Source organism: Palaemon carinicauda, chromosome 22 (assembly GCF_036898095.1).
Source record: "Palaemon carinicauda isolate YSFRI2023 chromosome 22, ASM3689809v2, whole genome shotgun sequence".
Taxonomy (NCBI): domain Eukaryota; kingdom Metazoa; phylum Arthropoda; class Malacostraca; order Decapoda; family Palaemonidae; genus Palaemon; species Palaemon carinicauda.
Window position 1 is genome coordinate 82,776,725 of NC_090746.1, and position 24,175 is coordinate 82,800,899.

A 24,175-nucleotide genomic window follows, 5' to 3' on the forward strand; every position below is an offset into this window, starting at 1 on the left:
TTCATGATTTTAATAAACAGAGAAAGGAAAAAATTTATATTTACAATTCATTTGGGAATGAAACAAGTCTTTTGATTCTTTGTTGGCATTAGTCTATTGGAATTCAAGCTCACAAAACAAAAGTCGAACTATAGACAATGTCAATCTCTCTCTTACCAGTCATTATAATTGCTTCAAATATGACAAAGTTCATGAGAAATCATTGTCTATTTTACTTCCAAAATTAACCAGAATTTGCAGGAAATATATTGTTTAAACGTAAATACAAGTTTAGTTTTCATTTGAAATTTTCCTACTTCATCTTCTTTTAGATTGTTTTTCCAGCCTCTCTCTCTCTCTCTCTCTCTCTCTCTCTCTCTCTCTCTCTCTCTCTCTCTCTCTCTCTCTCTATATCTCTATATATATATATATATATATATATATATATATATATATATATATATATATATATACTATATATATATATATATATATATATATATATATATATATATATATTATATATATATATATATATATATATATATATATATATATATATATATATGTGTGTATATCTATATAAAAGAATTTGGAATTAAATGGTGATGAAATAGGTTGCAATTCATAAAAAGGCGTAGGACTACCCACTATTTTATTACCATCCACTTACCGTTGATTGCTTATATCTTCCCGAAACACCTCCACAATAAATCATTGAGTAACCATAGCTTGAAAGGAACAACTAGATGCATACCCATTCATGAAATAATGAAAAATGGTGTGGTCTTGGGTGAACGTGCGCGAAACCACCGCGGTCTTTTAAAACATGTTTTATAGTTTGGGAGCAACTGCAGCAGTTAGAGGCTTCTCGCTCCTTCAGTCTGGCCACACACATAAGATACCTTACGTTTCAATTTGCTGCGGGAACCTCTTCCCGGCAACCTCCATGTTTATTGTATCCAGTGTGGCCGAAACCTAAGAGAGATTTCTCAATTGCCTTATTTGGATGAGATCATAGTGAAGGGTAGAAGGAGATGGTTTGAGCATGCTCTTCGCACTCCCCAAGAGAGATTAGTTCACCAAACGTTCAACTGAGCCCCACAAGGCACCATGATTTTAGAAGACCCATGCCTACATGGCTGATGACTATGAAGCGTGAAGTAGGAGATGATGAATGGAGAAGAATTGATTTAAAAGCTCAAGGTAGAGACGACGGGTGAAATTTAACCAAGGCCTTTTGCGTCAATAGGTGTGGGATGAGATAACGATGATTATATATATATATATATATATATATATATATATATATATATATATATATATATATATATATTATATATATATATATATATATATATATATATATATATATATATATATATATATGCACAGTATATACTGTTTATATATATATATATATTTATATATATATATATATATATATATATATATATATATATATATGTATGTATATATACATACATGCACACATACATACATACATATATATATATATATATATATATATATATATATATATATATATATATATATATATATATATGTATGTATATATATACATATATATATATGTATATATATATATATATATATATATATATATATATATATATATATATATATTTAACGTCACCCATAAATCTATCAGAATTACCATAAAGTATAGAAATTTATTGTGAATTGTATATATTGCTCTAAATTAGAATGACTGACTTATTGTGTGTCTTTATGCTTAAAGCTCTAAGTGCTAGGAATAAAACACTGATTGTGGAACTATTTGCATGAACATTTCTATTATATGAATTTTCTAGCAGTGCAGTAACTTGCCTATGGAAACATTTTCACTATTGGACTAAATTGTTAAGATAAATAAGTTAAGAAATGACACATTTATTTCTTTTTTCAGAATAAACTAGAATGGGAAATTATTGATGATCCTAATTTGAATGTAAAGAACTTGACCAACTTAGAAGACTCAGCCCTTTACATGTTTGGCATATCTATGAATACAGCACAGTCATCCAGTGGAATTAAATGGATAACTTGCATAGCCAGCTTTGGAAACCACCCACCACCTTTGGAGCATTTTGCAGCCTCAGCTGTGTAAGTTGAATTTTTTTATTTTTTTTTTTTTAGGATAAAAGATGTTCAATTTCAACCATTAAGTGTTTTAGATCCACGCTTAATTCTGTGGTCAAACATCAGGGGTTAGATCTGTCCCTTTCAGATATTATACAATTGTATTATATCACTGAATATTGAAAGGCCTACGTTACCAAGGTCAGTTTTCTGGAATTTATTTCTGCTATTACATTATTTAATAGGTCTGAATTTTCAACAGTGAAATATTTCTCATAAAGACTTCACTGCTTCAACATTTCTCATTAAGATCTCACAGCTAAAACCCTTTTCCTGGTGGCATTATGTTCAGGTAAACACGTAAGTGGGCTGCAAACATTATCTGTCAAAGTAACGTTCGGGGAACACAAGATGATTTTGGACTTTTTGTCTTCCACCAGAACCAACAAAATATGTTAAGGCTAAGAGTTTGCCTTAATATTTTCACATGCATTTTCAGAAAATTGATGAAAGCATTGCAGTATTATTTGGGTAAAATTTCAGGTATTAAAAGTAGCTTCCCAGTTGCATTTTTTAGGATTAAGGTCCATAATCACCGTATGACAAAAAGGCAGTACTATAGTATTCATAGTTTGAAGTCTGGTCACAGTAACTTTTTAAGAAATAAGCTTGGAAGTGATGGTAATGATCTGAGTAAGTCATCTACTTCCCTTAAATTTTATTAAGACCTTTCTTTGGAAGGAGTTTTAGCAGCAGTTCATTGGCATACCAAGTGATTTTTTTGCTATATTGTAAATTATCTGAAAGAATCATGGTTCGCTTATGAAGATTGTTAGGATCTAGGGCCAATAGTGGCTGCAGAGCTGTGGTCTAGTTAAATTTTAGTTCAGTTGATTTTCAATTCCTTTATATGCATTTAAAGTATGTGGGGTTTTAATTTAGTAATCTATTTGGTGTTAATGAAGTATCATTTAGATTAAGAAATATCATTTAGACAAGCTACAGTCTGATGTATCAAGTACAGTAGCTTTATTAAACAATCTGGAGTGAATCTTAACAACAAAAGTAAACAGAATTTTAATAATAAATTTTATTATTACTATATTCACCTGATGTTCATATATATGCCCACCCTCCTCCCCACTGCCTCGTGGTGTCAAGAGTGTAGGGATGATACCATGCAAATCCAAATAATTAACGCAGATATACTTAGCATTTTACTCTAACAATACCAAAAAGGCACATTAAAAATGAAACTTACCAACAAATGTAGTCATGACTTTCGTGTTTTAATCAATACACATTTATTACTTAAGAAAAGTGAAAAAGGTTACTAATTGTTCCCTATTTTAGGAAAAATAGTTTATGGAATCAACTATATACAGTACTATATAATGCGTTTCCCATTGCAGAAGATCAACAGAGGTACATTTGGAATGGAGTCTTGATTGCAAAGCGAAAGCAGCCGAACCCATTGGTTTCAACATTTCATACTGTGCTGTAGTGGGAGATTCTCAAAAATGCCCAGTAGATGCTGGTAAGTCTTTGATTATAGCTTTTAAGATCGTCACTTTACCAAAGATAAGCTCTAGAAGCTAAAGATTGCTAGAAGTGGTGATAGAATTTTCTTTATTAAATATTTTGTCATAAAGTTGAGAATCTACCTTTGAAGAATAGATATAGGGTGTTGTTTTATCTGTATCATATGAACTTTCCTAAATCCATATCTCATTTAGTTTTATATAAAGGGAATTCCTAATAAGCGTTTCCTTATGATAAGATGATTTTTGTGATCTTTGTGAAAAAATTACTTTGAAAAATAAGTTTAACCAATCTCTGTGCATTACACTAACTACAGAATTCAAACTGTATCTTATACCGATGTAGTTTGTAAATGAGATAAGTTTTTCTGGAATTTTTTTTTCAGTGATCTGCACTGTAACTTTTTACAATGGATGTGCATTGGAAACAGCTGCAAAGAGAGTAGATTTTAATGCCTACGGTGAATCATTAAATTCACAGGAATTTAAACACTTTATTATCAAAATATTCAAGGTTTTTGGAATTAAATATTTCATAATACCATTTAATTTTCTATTCTCGTTCTCGGCAAATGTGAAAAGTCAGATATTCACATCTTTTTGAACCATGAATCCAAATCTCTATACAGTCTGTAAAAACATACACAGTTTTGGAAAACACTAGTGTTCATGAAGTAACCATCAATCTTAGTACTCTGGAAACATATTTTACTCTTTTCTCAAATGATTACTGCTACATCCAGGAGTACACTATCTACTGTATTTGCTTTTCTCTATTTTTCACAAGGGAGATATTAGTCACAATTCCCTTGATACCTATATAATTATGTCCTCTGCTAAAAGTTATGCAGGCAGTTCCCAGCTGGTTGTCATTTCTTTTCAGTTACTCCTACTCCTCCTACCTGATTTACTTTTGCAAAATCTTATTGGCCACCTTTTTTGTTGAATAGTAGTTTATTCCCCAGGGGATATCTGAAGGATCACTGGTAGGTCTCAAGGGATCTCTGATTCATCCTGTTCTAGTGGCGTTTATTATTATTATTATTATTATTATTGTTGTTATTATTTTCATGAGACAAACTATAGTCTTAGTTAGAAAAGCAGGATGCTACAAGCCCAAAAGCTCTAAAAGAAAAAATAGCCCACAGCCGAAGGCTAGTACAGTGGTAACGTGTTTGCCTCGCATTCGCGTGGCAAGAGATCGATCCCCGCCCAGGACCGTGAGTTTAAGCTGTTTACTGGGGAGGCTAATGCTGTGGTAGGGCACCACAGTGGGGGGTTGGGCTTGCCCGGCTGACGTTCTGGTGAGCATCTATTCTGGTGGAACCGGAACTGAAACCAGCTACCTTTACCTTTACCTTTAAATAGAAAAGTAAAGAATGAACTATAAATTTAAAATGATAAAAAGATATAAGATATATTAAGATCGGTAATAACATTAAATAAATAAATCATTTATAGATGATGAAACCGACTTTTGTCAACCTCTTCAATAGAAAAAGCATTTGTAAGAAGTTGAGCTCCCGAAGATCATCGATTCAACTACCAAATTAGGAAGATCATTCCACAATCAGGTCACAGCCAGAATAAAATTTATAGAATATCCTGTAGCGCTAATGCTCATGAAGGTGAAGACAATACAGTTGGAATTAACTTTATACCTAGTAGTACGAACTAGATATTAGTCTGAGAAGATCTGTATGCAAAGGATGATCAAAATTATGAAACATTTCAGGAAACTAGCTCAAATAATTTAAAATAAATGGGCCAGATATTAATATCCAGAAGGGTTTTATAAACTGCATGTATTTTTTTCAATAAATTAAGATAAGAGTCAGCAGTTGAAGGCTAGATTCTATCAAAGTATGATAGAATGAAAGAATTAAAATGTTTTTCCTGAATAGATTTACCACCAAAATTCTTTAAAGACTTTCTCAACATGCTGTACCAATTAGATTTGAAATTAAAGAAGAAACAGAGCAGATGTGTTTCTTGAAAATAAATTTACAATCATGAAGGACCCCCTGGATGATGAAGACCCAATGTCTTCGACCTACTTGCAATCATTCATACGATGAGTTTTGTTGGGGTTCAACTTCATGCTCCATAATTTGCAGTTTGCACTTATATTAGGTTGATCTGTATTAAGGAATTTAGCAAGAACAGGTCTATATTCAAGAGATGGAACTGGTGCAAACACAGGAGCATCATATGCATATGCAAAAAGTTTGTTTTCAAGGCCAAACAACCTATCATGCATGTAAAGTATGAAAAGTAATGGACTGATAGTACTACCCTCAGGAACACTAGATACTACATTCCTCTTCATTTTGCTACCCATCAGCAAACATTCTTTGTAATATATTTTTAAAAAATTTAATCAAGATAATAAAAAACAGACCCACTACTCCCATCTGTTTGAATTTGAAAACATAGGTCTCAGGGTTAACATAGTCAAAGGCAGCAGTAAAATAAAGGCCAATTATACAATTTTCCTAACTATAATCAATAGATTTCTGTACTGCATTGGAAATAGTAAGAAGGGCGTCACATGCTCTATGGCCTTTGCAAATGCCAAAAAGCACATTATTACTTTCAGCATACCCATTCAAATATTTTGCAAAAAGAAGTTTAAAAGCTTTAGAATAAACTGGAGATATGGAAGTAGGGCAGTACTTAGTCTTACAATAACATCCACAGACACATTTACCTGGTAGAGTAACATAACCAATTCTCCAACAAGTGCAAAAACGATCTCACTCTGTTTACTTATAAAAAAATAGCAATCTAGGAACTAAGAAATCAGCTATTTAAAAAAGGGAAAAATAGCTTTTGAGTGTTCACCTCATGAGCATTGAAGGTCCAGTAACAAAGTTTTAATTTTATGTAATTTAGGTTCAGGGAAACAGGAATTAGGAAGATTTGAGTATCTCATTACTCTGCTCACTGTCATAGGACAATGATTGATAGAAAAATCTGACTAAAACAAAGAAAGAACTGTTTAGTACAATCTAAACGAGAGTAAAGATTTAACAATAGCTCACTCTTTATTTTTTGGGGTTATACCAGAATAGGCTTCTTTACATTAGTCACAGTCTGCTGTACAACCAGTGATGCCTATATCTATTGTAAATGTATTATAAAGATATATGAGCACAAATACAGTCTAATGTATACCCTACTAGAAATTGCACTTTAGATGCATTCATAATATTGAAGTTCGTAACACTATGGGATAAGCCTTGCTAGATAGTCAACAATTGCCTCCCTCTCTCCCTACCAGTTGACTTCAGTGGTATTCCAGTATGACTGTATGGGTCTAATGAATAAAGTTTAGGCTTTCATTGATAATGAAATCTTCATCAATAATTTTATGGCCAAATAAGTCCCTTCAAATTCTGTAGTTTGTTAGATGTATGCAGACTAACAAAGAAGGAAGATTGTAAAGCAATACTTCCTATTTAAAATGGAAAGTAATAAGTATTTATTTTATATACCTATCTTTTTTTCCAGAAAAGTCTTATATACCTATAAATGAGGAAACTGCCTTGGAGTATGTTGTACGTGATCTTCATCCATATACAAAGTACATCTTCAATATTGCCATATTAACACAGATTGGACTTAGTAAATGGAGTAAATCAGTCCTTGTGGAAACTAAACCAGACAGTAAGTTGTATTTTTTGGCTGTATGTTTATTTATGAGGATGACAATTTGTTTTTGTATCCAATATTTTTCTAGTTATGTAAGGGGTTCAAAAACTATTATTGATAAATATTTGTTCATATTTCTTCATAATGTTATAATTTGGGAAATAATTGTGCCACTTTGTAAATGAAAATTCAAGTAATGATGCCAGATATAGGTAGAGTAGTATGTAGAGATAAAAATTTGGTCTCATCTACATTATTGATGTTTTGCTGTCTGCATATGTTGCTTATGGATTTCATTTTATTATTATTTTAGAACCTACCAGTCCACCTGAAGACTTCAAAACAATTGAGACTGATCAGTCCTGGATAAGGCTTTCATGGAAACCTCCTAATGCCTCTGAGAGAAATGGAAAGATCACCTTATATAAACTTTCTTGGGAATCTACATATGGTCCTAAAGAAGAAACTGTTAGTGCCAGCAGTTCATCAGAAATAACTGAAGTAAGTATTAATGTTCCATTTATCTCTGTAAACATTTGATTCAGCTCTAAACCTTTCATCTTCTGATTTTACCCTGGAAAAGAGTTCCATGAGCAAGAAACCAAACTATTCAGGAGTTGTATCAGCACTCATTCTGTATGCATCATATGTTTTCATTGTTAAGTAAATATGGTTCCAAAGCACAAAAGTAGTAATTCTGGTAAAGCTAATCAACCCAAGAAGTCCTATGAAGTACTGCTTTAAGTATGCCTAATGATAGAGATTTCCAGTAGAGTTTACTTGGAAAAATATGTTTGTTAATTGGCTGGAATTCACAAGAATAGATAATCTATTATAGAGTATTGTAAAGAGGTAACATTGTGTGACCATAGGGTGTGACACAGCAACTGTAAACCGTGTCCATAAGAGCCATTTGGATTTGATGTTCGTCAACATATACAGACAAAGTATACTGGAATTGAGTAATATATAAACATTTACAACAAGGCAATAATGTTAATTTTCATTAACATTTCATCAATTCATCAGTTTTACATTTCAGTACTGATATTCACCTTAGTAGCATATGGCATTAAATTAACACTAATCAGTTTCAAATTAACATAAAAAACATTTCATTGTGAAAAATTATTTTCCAGAGACCATTCAAAGAAAGGTTTTACAGCTTCGATTAATATTTCCACGCACAAGTTTCATAGTTACCAAGGCATCCAAGATATTGAAGGATGGCCTTTTGGGTTTTATATTACGTATGGTATAGAAAACCATGAAAATATCAAAATAATTCATATCAAATGGTGAGGAAACTGCAGCTAGATTTCTAGTAGAATTATGAATAATCAAAGAGAATGAGTAACTTCCAAAACAGATTTCAATTGCAGGAAAATGGGATTGTTATGAAAGATTGTTACAGAATTGAACATTTACAACAAAGTGGCTCATAGTTTAAATATTCAAGACTGAAAAAGTAGACATATGTTGGTAATAGTGTGAGTGGTAATTTTGAGGGGAATATGATGAAGTCATTTGTGATCTACAAGGTAAACAGCTCACTTGTCCTTGAGAACAAAGGGAAGTGCCATATACTCAATATACAATAAGAAAACGTGTCTCTGCAGTTTTAATCCAATGATGACCATAAAATTAAAAAGATACCTTATGCCATTCTAAGACTTTTGAATGAAAACATGAATCTTTTTTAGGCAATTATTTTACTTCTTCATGTGACCACTTTGCAAAGCCTGTTAATCAGAGTATATTCTAAGATGTGAACGCTTTACCCATCCTTGCAGTATTTGGTATCAATAAAAGGTTTATTTGCACCAACCCTGATCTGGATATGGTTCAATGCTGAAGGTTGAGGTTGTTTATCTTAGGACATTGAAGACATTTATAAATCCGAAGTGGAAGAAAAGAAACCAGGAATGTTTAATGTATTATGTCGAGCTTATATGGTATGAAGTGGTTATTAACTTCATAGCCTCCTTTAGAGTTAATGAAAAATAAAAATAAGATTTTTTTGTAGAATGAGAAGCTAACATAGTCATTTCAATATGTGAAATGGAGAAATATTTAGGATAATAGATATTTTTCAGATATTAAAACATTAGAACATTATCAGAGGATAAAGATGAAAACTAACAAAAATAGACAGAACAAAAAGAAAAAGCATTACTAGAAATGGAGAAAAATGGCAATGTCTTTAACGGTATTTAGGTTAGAACAAATTTGTTAGAATATTATTAGATATAAATATGAAGATCAAAGAAAAGAAGCAAAATAAAAAAGAGAAAACAGTGTGGATAATGTACAAGTAGGGCAATGTTTTCAATCTCAGAGATATCAAAAGTCCTTGGATGGCAAGTTTAAGTTTAATGTGTATTTGAAACTCAACATCTGATGATTGAAAATATAAAATAAAACTAGTCACTACAAAGTTCCTCAAAAGGGAACCATTTATAAAAAGAAACTCTGTTGTCTTCAACTTTTTTCTTGAAAGATTCCTAGAAATAGATAAGATTTTCTATGCTTTGTAAGCTGATACCTAGGTTGTTGCTGTCCTTCACAACACTTATATTATTCACTTTGCTTGTTCAGCAGCATCATTGTCATCATCATCATTTTATGTTACAAATGAATCATAGATGGAGGTTGTTGAGTCTATTTTTTTTTTTTTTTTTTTTTTTTGTAAAGGAGATGGTATACACAATGTTTTTTTGTTTTTTTTTATTGATATCTTAAGCCATATCATTTAAGAAAAAAAAATATTTCAATTTATCTACAGTATATATAATGTATGATGCATATATGTGTAAGGGCTTAAAACCAATTCCTCACATAAACAATAATTGTGAAAGGTGACAATATCTATGATCATAGTTTACATTAATCAGCAATGTAATATTTTATTTTATTTCTTTACAGTATAACGTGACTGATTTGGATCCTTTCACTAAGTACAGTTTCAAAGTCATTGCCTGTACTGAAATGGAGCATAGTGATGTGTCATGTGGAAACAACTATTCTGAAACAGTGATCAAAACTAAGATTGGAGGTAAGTGCTTTATATAATGTTTTTTCATTAAAAAAAAAATGGTACTTATTTCTAACTAGATACAATTTTGTTTCAATTTTTTCTTTTAAAAATCCCATCTTTATTCAACTGCTCTTAATAATGAGCAAGAAATATGAATATATGTTATTAAAGGATAAAAGGTAAAGTGCACATTGTTGTTTGTCTCAAAGTTTTATCATATTCTTTAGTATTTAACCATAAAAGAAAAAAAATACTTTTATGTATGAGAGCAAGGGAGAGAGATTACCTACTTATTACCTGTTCATCATTTTCCCTGCCCCACCATTGATGAGGGATTGTCTCGTTGAGATCATTCCCTAGAGGTTATTCATCTTAGTAAATTGAATAACATTTATATAAATGGAAATATAAGACTAGAAATTATGGAAGTTCAGGGTATGTGTCAAACTTATATGGAGAAAGAGAGATAGAGAGGCTTAGCGGGAACTAAGCCTTATACAGCATTGTAATAGGAGAGAGAGAGAGAGAGAGAGAGAGAGAGAGAGAGAGAGAGAGAGAGAGAGAGAGAGAGAGAGCTATTGTGGTTTTTACGGGATTATTTATAGAAAACAAATGATGCACTTTAACTCTTAAACCTATTCAATAGATAGTTAGAAATTTAAAGTAAGGACAGTATCCCAAAAGGATTATTTGTTCTGAAATTTTTAATAGAAGAAATTTTAATGTTTTCTCTAACTTTCAATATAAGAATATAGTAGTTGAGAAAATGCATCATGTCATATCCTGTCAGTAATAAATATTTACAGTTCAGGTATTTAGTCTTATTTGTAAACATCTTTTTAGTCTATGCTCAAAGTATTTCACACCAATATCCCTTCTTTTCAGCTCCTTCAAAAGTTGATGACATTTCACAAGTGGATGATTATGTGAAATGGGAACATGAATGCACTAACGGACCAAAGTGTTTTTATCAGCTCTTGTACACTGTCAACTCTACGGAACATATTCATGAAACAGAAGCAAGTAAGTACAGAATCACCATGATATCTTCCTGTGTACATAATAATCGTTTTTCCAAATTACTGTATAGGAAAAGTAAATTGTTTCAAATGAATTTTCTGCATAAGAGTAAAAATTGGAATGGTATATACATTGTTGTAGCTACATTATTTTATATATATATATATATATATATATATATATATATATATATATATATATATATATATACATATGTATGTATGTATATATACTGTATATATATATATATATATATATATATATATATATGTGTGTGTGTATGTGTGTAATATGTATATATATATATATATATATATATATATATATATATATATGTGTGTGTGTGTGTGTGTGTGTGTATGTATATGTATATATATTGGTATACACTGTATATTTGTGTATGCATATACATATACCTATGCATACAGTTGTTCCTTAACATTTTCAGGAGTTAGGTAATAGAGATAACATAATATCATGAAAATATGGAAACATGTGCTGCTCATGTAACTGAAATAAATAGCTTGGACTTGTATAACTACAAGTACAGAAGAATATTCACAGTGATATAACAGGCATACATAAGTGTGTTATTAGAAATGACAGAAACCCATTATTATTAAAAGGTTAGAAGATTCACCTATATATAAATAATATATCAATTTTGTTAGCTCACCCCGACCCACTGTTGTTATTTGACTATGAATGTATGTCATTTATTTGCAGTTATATAACTGTAAATACTATTGATTTTAGAATTTTTTTGTCATACTTCTGTCCTGTATTACTTGAGGAGTTCTCTTCCAGAAGAGACAGATTGAAGAGACAAAAACTGTTATATGCTTTAGGTGAACTTTCAAACTTTTCTAAAAGTAATGGCTTTTATAAATATCCTTAATGCCTTTTCACTTTACACTTTGAATTCCTTAAAATGTATTTTATATTTGGGTTTTTTACGTCCTTAAGTCCTCATATGACTTAATTCTTCTTCAATAATTTTTTCTTGTGTAAGATTTTTACAAAGTACGCAAAACTGTATATGAATGAAAAGGAAGTTTATTCAGTTATATAAGAAAAAGATTTGCTTACCAGGGCTAATAGTTTCTTCGCTAAGACAAGTTTAATAATACATCCCAAAATAAGGTCCTAGGTTTAAGGGAAAAATTATTTGCGTGCAGTGTGATTGAAAGGGCTATGGTGCAGTCCTGTATTGGCTGTTTTATAATTGTGAATTTGTCTTTTATTTGCTTCTATATAACTATTATGATTATGACTGAATTATTATGTTGAAGTATTCAGTGGCCTCTTGCAAATAATCAGATTGTCAAATGATAAACCTACAAATGTTATATATATATATATATATATATATATATATATATATATATATATATATATATATATATATATATATATATATATATATATATATATATATGTATATATATATATATATATATATATATATATATATATACATACAGTATATATAAATACATATATATACAGTATATATATATATATATATATATATATATATATACATATTAATATATACACATAGGATATGTTGGTGTATATATCTATATATATAAGTATGTTTGTTGTGTACATGCGTCTGTATGATATAGTTTAGAAATACATCTTTATAGCTCATGCTTTTGCAAATGATACTCTGAATTTTATGGATTTTTATATTTATTTTAATCTTTTATTTCAGATGCAGCCTCTATTAACATCAGGGAGCTCAATATTACATGTACAAAAGAAGAAAAAGATATAACCATCAAGCTGCGTGCAGTTACTTACAACGAATCAGCGCAGAAACTCTTTGGCCCATGGAAGGAGGAGAGTGTCACATGCTATTTAACAGGTAGCTACAGTCCTGATCATGTTCCTAACACTTCCGAAAAGCTTCAGATCATCTTAGTTCACCTTCCACAGAACAATCAGTATAATACAGTGATAAATATTTTTAAAAATCCCATTACAAGCAGTTCTCTTTTGCCACATATGCACAGTAATAAAGTTTTTAAAATTCCTGGGGATGAAAGGGGTCGTAATACATGGAGAGTGTTGATGGGAAGTTCAAAGTCTGAAAGTGATGACAGGAACTTGAATGTGAAAGATAAAGTTAATTATGGTGAAAGTTATGGTGGCAGACACACAGTGTCTAAAAATGTTCATAATATGAATACAACAAGGGTTAGTAATAATGAAACAAAAGGGGCAATAGCAGACAGTGGTATCGGGTACCTTTCAAAACAGGAAAAAGAATCCGCTTATGATCATGATATTGAAGTAGGTAGTTTTTTAAAGAATGTAGAAATTAGCAAACAGAATGTAGAAATGAGAGATATTTCTCTTCTTCCAAAAAGTACTTACATACAGCCCAAACATAATGAATATCCTAAACCTTATATTTATCCTTACCCTAACCAAATATCTCATAAATCAAGTTGCCCTCTCCTAAACCTCATGAAGTCACCAGGATCTGAAGTTCGAATAAATGCATCTGATACTAAATTTGAATTCAGTCTCAAAGGTGCAGGTAACCCTTACAGCATTTTGAAGGCACTGTACCAACATTCTTCCCAGTTGAGAAAACCTAATGGGGATTTTAGTGATTTTGAAGAAGTTTTACCCCTTGATGGAAGTATGTTTTCATCTCATCAGTCAGTATCTGGGAGAGATATAATGACAGTAAAAAGAGATGAAAGAAATACATTGCCTTCAAGGAGTATGCCTCTTGGTATTTCAAAAATGCAAGTCATTTTGCAAGAAGGTAGGGATCTTGAGCAACTGGAATTAAATGAGTCTCAGCCACTGTTTGAAAAGGATAATTTGTCAGGGCCTTCAATATCTAAAGAAAAAACCGTGATGGCGAATGATATTTTAGAATTAGATATAAGGAGAGACCCTGGAGCAAAAGAAGTATTTGATTTACAACTTTTCAACATAGAAAATGCTACCAGAAAGGATTTAGATAATAGATCATTACCACTTTTGGCAAATGAATCTGCTATTATTTTTGCTGAAATACCCAAGGAGGATAACATCGAAATTGTTGAAATTCTTAATTCATCTCATCCACATAAAGAGATTCCTTCAGTAAGAGAAGTTGGAGTGACATCTAATGGAAGTCTGCTGAGTATCTTCAATGGAAATTTAAAAATGCAATTGCAGGAAGATGGTCCTGAAAAGGAAAGTAGTGTTACATGGCCTACTGATCAACCAACACCCTATTCTTCCCTTATATACCGCATTATTGGATCTTTTAATGGTGATGTTCGAGGAACTTCTCATAAGGATAAACAATTGAGAGAACTCTTTCCACTGGTTTCCAGTTTAGGTAATGATCGTGACCAGTTCTACAAGAGTCAATCTCAATATGGTTCAAGGCTTACATCAGAGGATTACCAGAAAAGATCTACTGTTGAGAACTCATATTCTGTTGCTCAACCAGAACCTGAGATAAATCAAGCAGAACATAATAATATGAACCCCAGTTGTCCTTTTGCAGATCTTATAAAATCCAAAGGAGTAAATGTACAATTAATAAGCTCTGGAGATGGTGAGATTGAATTTAGTTTTAAGGGTAATGGAAACTTTTTTGATCTTCTTGAAACATTGTATGATGTTTCAGAGTCAAAAAGTCAAGCTATGAAAAGATTAAATGGAAATATAGGGGACCCAGTAATGGAAAGAATTCATGAAATCAATATTGATGAAATAACACCACAAGCTGTGAGCCAAATTCCAGTTGATGGAAAGGAGCTAAATCAAAAGAACTTTGAAGCTCTTCCATTTGTGGAAATCACTACTGAACATTCATTGGAAGGCCACTCTCAAGGAGCCTTCACAGATTCTTCTCTAACAACTGATTTCAAGGTTGCAGTGACTTTAGGAGGAGGACACCTCACTGCTTCACAGTTAATTTCATCTTCAGATGTAGTTACTGAAACATCAATAGACCAATCAACAGGCACAAAGCATAAATAAAATGTTTCTTGAAGGCCACTGATGGTCTTACTTACACAACAATGATTTTATGTTCTTATACAAGTACTAACACTTCTATTTTACATATGAAATTTATCAGGAGGAAGTGAAACTGATCATCCCAAACAGGGGTAAATGACTTGGTCTTTCATTGTTGGTTATTGAATTGTGGTTAATCTTCCTTATTGTGGTTTTGAAGTCAACAATTTGCTTACAACTAGTAGATCCTTTGCTTCATAACTTTTTAATGTTGATAGATTGTGTTCCAAGTGTCGTTCACCTCTTTTCTGTAGTCATTACATGATATCTATTCATTTAATATTCCACATAATTTTTTATGGCTTTGTCCCATTTTTCATGTATATTATACATGGCCATTTTTTTTATTGATTTTCATGATTACCTCAGGTATTTATTCAATACATACATACACATATAGCCATAGTACTTTACTAGGTTAGTTTTTATGTTTGATACTCAACTCTTAGCTGTTTCTTATGGTTCATGAGACTTGTCTCAGTTCTGTACAGCAGATATTCTGGAGGTTCGTGTCTTTATTTGTGTTCAATTCTTAAGCTGGAAATTTGTCTTTTGGAAGATTATATTGTATATCTGAGTCTCACATAAATAAACAGTATTTTTTATATGTGAGCTACAATTTTCAAAGGGCTTTAAGAATGCACTGCAGATGTAGAAAATGGAGAGAAAATTAGTTATTTTGTCATGTTGATTAGCATTTCTAAATTTCTAATTATCTCCTTCACCTCACCTTCCCAACTCATTTGATTGTCCAGTAGTCATGGAGTACTTTGATACCAGACTTTTATTTTGGGTTAATTGTCTGATTACTGTTCAAGTAAGTGAGATGTATCCTGGTCTCTTGAAATTCTCATATCATCACTATGGTGTCTGCACCCATCCGATCTCAGACAATAATTGGGAATGTATCAGTCCCTGATATGGATGATGTAATTTTCAGTATTAGATTTCAGTCTGAATATATGTTGTCAAGGTTACAGCACTGGGCTATTGTTTGGGTGTAATTGTGGATCAAAGCTGATATCTAGTATCTGACATACTTTTAAACAGGTTTGCTGTATCACCCCTTTCTTAAGCAAGAAAAGTTTTTACCATAACTCATATATATGCACAATCTGCAGAGACAACCTAAGTTATATTTCCTGATTTTGGTCCTATAATAATACAAAATAGACTTTCATCACCTTGGATAATTTCAGAAATTAGCATTATAGCTGTAGATATTGAAATAAACTCCATTTTAATCTCATGAATAATTTGGAATATTAGATCAATGAAAGTTACTAGTTTTGGACAGATGATTTACCAGTAGCATCAGTACTTGGAGGAACAACTCAGATTTAGCAATTGAGTTGATTCTATTTTTATTTTTGAAATTGACTACTACTGTATAGTTTGTAGAACTGTTTGTAAGACTGTTGACTATATAAACACTCGTTCAATAGATACAGGAGACATGATATTTTTGGGATTTGTTTAAGAGACACTACAAGCTTAGTAGGACTAGATTAAAGGCAGAATTACAGTACAGTATATCCAGATTGTCTTCTTTTTCAAAACTTCTATGGACTAAATCATGACTACCAGTTGAAATAGATGAAATTGAGTGTTTGGTGCCTAGATGGGTACATTATCACATTCAGCTTTTTAGCCTAGTAGACAGTTATGTTATGTGCATAAAGAAAACCTATTTGGAATTCAGCATGAATTACACCCTAATAACTAAATTTACGTTTTTCTAATATTACTATTACTAGCTAAACTACAACCCTAGTTGGAAAAGCAGGGTATTACAAGCCCAAGAATAATAGCCCAGTGAAGAATGAAAATAAGGAAATAAAGAAACTAATATATGAGAATTAATGAATTAAAAATATAGAATATCTTATAATCAGTAACAATGTTGAAATAGATCTGTTATATGTAAACTATGAAGAAAGTCAAGAATCACACCTGAAATTTTAAAGGAGCTGTATATAATTTAAATACAGTGGTGTTATCAGTGCAGAGATCTGGGTGTTGAGGAGCCACTGTCCTTGACTCCAGATCTACATTGAGAAAGAATTGATGCAAAGAGAGTAGCATCATCTGAATATGCAATGGGTATGTTTCTATGTCAAACCACATATCATGTATATAGAGAACGACATGTAATGGGTCCAGAAGACTACCCTGAGGAACACCAGATATTACATTCCTATGCTCACAATGATGCCCATCATCAACTAATCTTTACAATATATTTTTCAAAAATCAATAATGATGCTAAGAAAAAAAAAACATCTATTCCCAACTCTTTGAGTTTAAAAACAAGGTCCTCATGATTAAAAGTCAAAGGCAGCACTAAAATCAAAGCCAAACTTACAAACTTCCTGACCACAATCGAGGGATGTATGTGCACCATTGAAAATTGTAAGAAGGGTATCGCATACTTCAAGGCCTTTCTTCAGGCATATTGGGTGTTTTCTTGCTAACAGGACCTTCAGATTGGCTATATGGAAATATTCACATTTCCTTTATTATTTCTGATGTTCTTTCTTAGATAAAGAGATATCTTCTCTAGGGTGTAAATCGTCAGTTTTGGAAACTGTTTAGGCAATTTATCATTTTTGCCAGAGCTAGGGAGCTCAAAATTGTAGTCATACTGTTATGACCTGTGTTTTTTCATGTCAAAATGTATACTTTTTTATTTACATACTGCATAGAAGTGTACAATTTCGTGTTAGCTTATTCAGGGTTATGTTTCAAAGAATCCTAAGCCTCCTAATATGTCTAATCATGCAGTTAGGAATCTCTTTGAAGGAAAAAAAATCCCTACACTCAGCTAATTTTAGCTTTGATAACCATAAAAGTTACCTAGAATTTGGGTATTCTGTTTCACCTAATACAGGCTGAAGGAGGTATACTGTATGTAAGATTTTAAGTTTTTGCTGGGGAAAAAATAGTTTTAAAACATTTTATAAAAATTCAAAATTCTTTAGCCTCTTTTGTTATTTGGAGCTCTAGGATAATAGAAATAAAAAACTGTAAGGTACCTGGATATTTCATGGAAGAGTTAGTATGGCAGTAAGAGTCTGTTATATTAATTTATTTGTGGAAATTCTTTCTATTACTTCCATACACTATCATATAGTCTGGTGTAACACATATTTATGACTATTTGATAAACCTTTATTCGGCATTTATGAAATCTTTTAGGTATCATATTTCTTAGGTATAACAACAAAACTGTTCCAAACTTACAATTTCTTCCCTTACTTGTTGGATGTTGTCATAATAGGGGTTTTTATAATATTCACTATAAGCAGATAAACCAAGCTTTAATTTCTGAAGATATTTGATACGGGACTCAAGTCTTGGCATTCTATATTGAATAACTTTAATGATTTTGCATATGGTTTTCCCGCTATATCATTACGGAAGATTTAGATAAATGTCAAAGTTCATTCAATGAGTATAAGATAATTAAATAAAAAGAACAAGATAATAGTTATGAAGACATTTGTGGCAGGCTTGAAGTTTAAAACTTTTTTAAGAAATCATATCAAAACAAAAGGTAAAATCACAGTATAATATACAGTATATATATATATATATATATATATATATATATATATATATATATATATATATATATATATATATATAGGTACAGTATGTATATGGGTGTGTTTATATGTCTATGTGTGTACTGTATATCTATATATATATATATATATATATATATATATATATATATATATATATATATATATATATACGTGTGTGTGAGTGTATATATATATATATATATATATATATATATATATATGTGTGTGTATATATATATATATATATATATATATGTCTGTGTGTGTATATATGTATATATATATATATATATATATATGTGTGTGTGTGTGTGTGTGTGTGTGTTATGTAAGTTGTATCATATGAGTAAATGATTGGAATGATAGCTGGATGTGGAACTTTTAACAACATAGTGGGAGAGGGCCTTACATATACTAAATTAATAAGGCCAAAGGATTAATCAAGATTGGTAATCCAGAAACATTATAAATAAAATCCTTACTTGAATCAAGATGAAATTTTTAACAATCATTAGGTAATGTAATTGGAAACTTTTTTTTTTATATTTAGGTATTGCATCTATAATTTGCACTGCTGTCAAATTCTTATTACCATTTATTTCCATCTTTAGAACACTTTATACACGCAAAATATTATTAGAAATACTGAAAGAGATTTTACGAAAAGAGCTATATTTTGACGCTTATAAATTCATAATGGAAAACGTCTTTAGGGCTATGTCATGCATGATATTTTTGCTGTTTAAGTTTCCTCTCAACTCTAAAGTTATAGATTGTTGGCAATTCCAGCCTACACAGGAATCTAAGCAAAAAGACTATAATTATAAAGACTCTCTTGCTAGTTATTCTTCTAGTCTCTTCACTCCATCTAAATGTCTCTCTGGAGTTAGTAACTTCTATATGTTTAGGAAATGCTTTCCTTCCAATTCAATAGATTTAATCCAAATATATGATTAGTCCTTTTAGAAGCAACCTCCATATTGATTTCATAGTTATATACCAAGCACTGATGTCAATTGATTAAGTGGGTACCGTATGTATTTTACTCGCAACGTCATCCAAAAATTATAAGATAATTAAGCTCAGTTGTCTTCCAAACATATCATTGCGGGATTATTTTTTTTAAAGATGATACCCCTTTATTTCCCAAGAGAAAAAGATTGATGTACTATATCTGTGAAGGTTTTGTTGCTTTTGAATCTAGTAGGTTATTTACTAAAACAATATATGATCATATTTTCATATACCTTTTTTATTGTCATTCAATGAAAAAGTCTGAATTTTGAATCATTCTACCTTGGTGTGCTATCCTTGTTGAAGTAAATGCTTTTTGTAGAGACTGCTTTTGAGGTAAACAAATATCTTCACTATTTTGATGCTCTTTTCCATCGCTTTAAAATTACCTTAATCACTGATAATGTTGAAATACTGATTGTTCTGGGATTGTCACAAAATGTGATCTTATGAATGCATTATAAATTTCAGGAAAAGGGACAATTCAATTGTGGTTATATCCCTGTTATGGATAATGTGTAACTGCAAAAATCTTTCATTGCTTACCGGAAGTGTTTAGTGGCAAGTAATTTTATATGTAACAAAAAAATATCATGGTTTGTATGTTTCATGCTGGTAAATGATCGTGAGTATACTACCATCAAGTCTTTATGAAAGTCATCCTTATCATATATGTAATGGAATCATATTTTACCACATATTATCATGATCAGACAATGCAATAATCAGTTTTGGAAATAAGTCGGGCATTGAATTGCCGAACATTTGTCATTATCGAAGCTGTTAGTGTATGTAGGTGTAGAAGTAATATTAAAGATAGCGACTTGGTATCCATGCCCTTTTGATGCCCAAAGTTCAGTCAAATTATTCTGTGACTGATGATGTATTTTGGCTTTTATTAGGGAAAGTCAGTAATGTATTTAAGCTTATACTTTGGCTTTTTAATGCATAAGTAACTAAGTTGCTTATCTCTTGATGTTTATATATATGGCATTTTATGCCTTTAGGAAAAAATAGCGCAGTTATGCATTAGCACTAATTTATTGAATTTTATTTGAAAATGCTTCAACCTGATAATATATTTTGGTTTGTCGAGGGAGCTGGCAAATAGAATTGTCGGAATTAATATAATAAAACTTTCTACGTTATTATTATGGTTTAGGATATTCAATAAGATATGTAATATTTATAGTGTTTAGATTGTCTGTAATTTTAAATATATCTGAATGGAAGGCATGTGGAAATCGATGTTTCATTTTGTTGCTTGACTGGTTTCTTCTGATAAAATATCAGTTTTACATAAAGAAACATTCAAAAAGATTGATAGACTGATTAAGTAGCTCCATTAAATTGGCGCAGTATATAAATATCTATCAATACAAATTGGGAAATATTCTTGTGCAGGATATAAAGTTAATGTTGCCCATTCAAAATATTCACAATAACTCGTACTTTATCAGAGATAATTAGAAAAAAATGACTAATCATTATTATGAGATGTAGTTTCAAATGTTTCCTGTATAGTTCATATGATCTAAAAGAAATGCTAGATCATTTTATCAGTATTAATATCATTTTTTCATACAATGCAATTTGGAGAAGTCAAGGGAAACTTTAGGCCATTTTTTTTAATCTAGCTATCAGTATGGTGTATATAGTGACGTAGAAGTTCAGCATAAAAATGGCTAACTCGCAGATGAAGTAGTAAGTGCTTTGCATTCCTCTTTTTCTGAAGAATGTGGTAATTATACGTGTTGTAGAAGAAATACTCGTTTAAGCAGATTGCCAATTATAACCAATTAACTAATTCTGGATATCTACAAGTCTAATTTCTGGAATTTTATAGAATAGAGAGCAAGCTAAACAAATACCAATAATAAGGGTTTTCATTGTAGAATTCAGGACATACAAAATCGAAAGCATCTTGTTCATCAGTTCAGAAATAGTTTTGTAAGAGAGGAGGCCTTCCTTCTTTCATTTTGTAACATTTATAGAAGTATTTGAAGTCCTCTCTTTTGTTCTATAAGCTGAACAAGCAATGTCACATGTTTTCTAATGACAATGTGGACTTTGTGAGAACTAGGGTTTCTTCATGCTGTTCCTGAGCTGAAACGGAAAATTTAAATCTGCTTAAAGTAGGATCCTTACCTCTGTGTAGATAATTTTTACTTTTGTTTTTTTGTAAGGAGGTTTCTCTATAGATAATATTGTTAAAAATAGGAATGCAAAATAAAACGTGGTTTAGAGTCAAAATTATTTTATTGGCAATTGTTTATGAACAGTATATAAACACATGTAAGGAAACATGATTCAAGATAATCACAGCTGCTACACAATTTATTTGCAAGCACCAAAGTACAACAACATATAATTTAAATATTCGAAATTACCATATAAAAAATCAAGGAATAAAAGAATTAAGTATTCCTAAAGATATTACAATAAAATATGAAATCCATATGATGCATAAAAATCCTCTTGGCAGCAAAGCAGAGAAATAGTTATGGAAGTGAATGCTACATTTATACTCAAGGCTCTATACTAAACCCAAATTGTACCCCTGAGGCCCTGAGGGAAGTTTTTTGTCATGAAGAAATGTACAGTTAACCTAGATTTCGTGTTAACTGTAACCATACGTTTTTGACCCTTTAATTATTTTTGCCAAATTTCTCTGGGAAGATATGAAAATTTAAAGAACATAAGACAACCAGTAGATGCCACAGTAGGCGTTATTATATTACCAGTAATGTATGAAAGTTATAAAATTTTACAAATCTCAGTAATAGTGGCCATACTTACTGGCGATAAGAAACGAAATTCCATTTATTAAAGTTTGGAATGTTTCTGTAAGTAGTAATTCAATTGATATGATAGAAAATATTTGGTTTGGAACAATTTACCACGTGTTGATATACGCTGACTCTTCCAGTAATAACAAATTTAAAGGTCTTTCTGGGACACATGGATGAATATGTCCACAAATTTTGACTGAGCTAAACTATATTTAAGGATATGATTGACAATAGTAATATGAAATTTAGCAGATTAATTTAATTTATGTGTATGACAAAATATTCTTGTAAATCTCACCTATAGTTCTTGAATATAGAACATTACTGTTCAGATAATTTTCCATTGCAACATATACTAGGGCGGCTCACCAAACACAGAGTTTAGGGAAAAAAATCATGACAATGTCATCAACAATTCCGTATATTTTACTGCGAATCAGTGGATTATAGAGAAATATGATAGAATCAAATCTTTTGGCTCGATTCTTTATAAATATAAGGTTATTAAATTCAGTAAAATAAGGATCTTTTGATTATGACATGATAAGAAACGATATTTCGTGAAAAGCAGAAATGGTCAAATTATCATACTGTACTCTATTGCAGTATTGACCTATAGGCTAAAATTTGGGATGTGCAAAAAAATGCATTTGACGAACGTCAATAATCATACTGAAACAGCGAGTTATTCATTCCTTTACTCTAACTAGTCAAAATTGATGTGGTAAATATACTCGTAATATGATATTACCTCGCAGTAATCTTATATAAAGATTACAATTTTGTTATTTCCCCCAAGATGCTGCTTTCTTGAGGAAAAAAATTAATATAAAAATCATTGGACTTACTTAGATTAGATTCTATTTCAGTTTACAACTAGAAATTTCTAGAGATAGGGAAAATATGTATGAAATTAAGGTTGCCTTCATTATATTAATCATGGTTGTATGATTAAATTCAACAATATGGTGGCGTTTAACATTACTATGTTGAACTTATACATAACATAAGCTTCAAACGAAAAAATATTATAATATAAATATTATCGGGTAATATTCTAAACATTTACATTAATGACTGATTATTGATCATGAGAAATTATCTAGGTAATATTTGGCATATTTTGCATTGCATGATAAGCTATGTAGGGTGTGATTCCATTGCAATATTCTTGATGGTTTTGTTAAATTTCATTTGTTAGAGATGATAATCATTCACGATATGACAATTGTGTCTACTGTTTATTTATATAAAATCTATATTTGTGATATTCTTTTATCAAAGGTAAGTACTATTACTAGTTTTTATAACCTTCCCTTCTTCCATACTTCACATGAATAAAACTTATTTTTTGCCCTATAGGACACTTAATCAAAGCTAATTCTATGTTTTTACATAACCACA

General features: G+C 30.8%; 1 protein-coding gene across 4 annotated transcripts in view; it reads left to right on the forward strand.

The window, feature by feature from the left end:
* Positions 1-24,175, forward strand: part of LOC137616567 (cytokine receptor-like) — a 160,092-nt gene that overhangs the window by 104,189 nt on the left and 31,728 nt on the right. For all 4 annotated transcript variants that reach the window (XM_068346440.1, XM_068346443.1, XM_068346444.1 and 1 more), the window contains 7 exons: positions 1,910-2,106; positions 3,495-3,619; positions 7,137-7,292; positions 7,591-7,778; positions 10,203-10,332; positions 11,200-11,337; positions 13,055-13,207. In XM_068346440.1, coding sequence (XP_068202541.1) covers positions 1,910-2,106; positions 3,495-3,619; positions 7,137-7,292; positions 7,591-7,778; positions 10,203-10,332; positions 11,200-11,337; positions 13,055-13,207 — 1,087 coding nt within the window. The remainder of the gene's footprint in view (positions 1-1,909; positions 2,107-3,494; positions 3,620-7,136; positions 7,293-7,590; positions 7,779-10,202; positions 10,333-11,199; positions 11,338-13,054; positions 13,208-24,175) is intronic.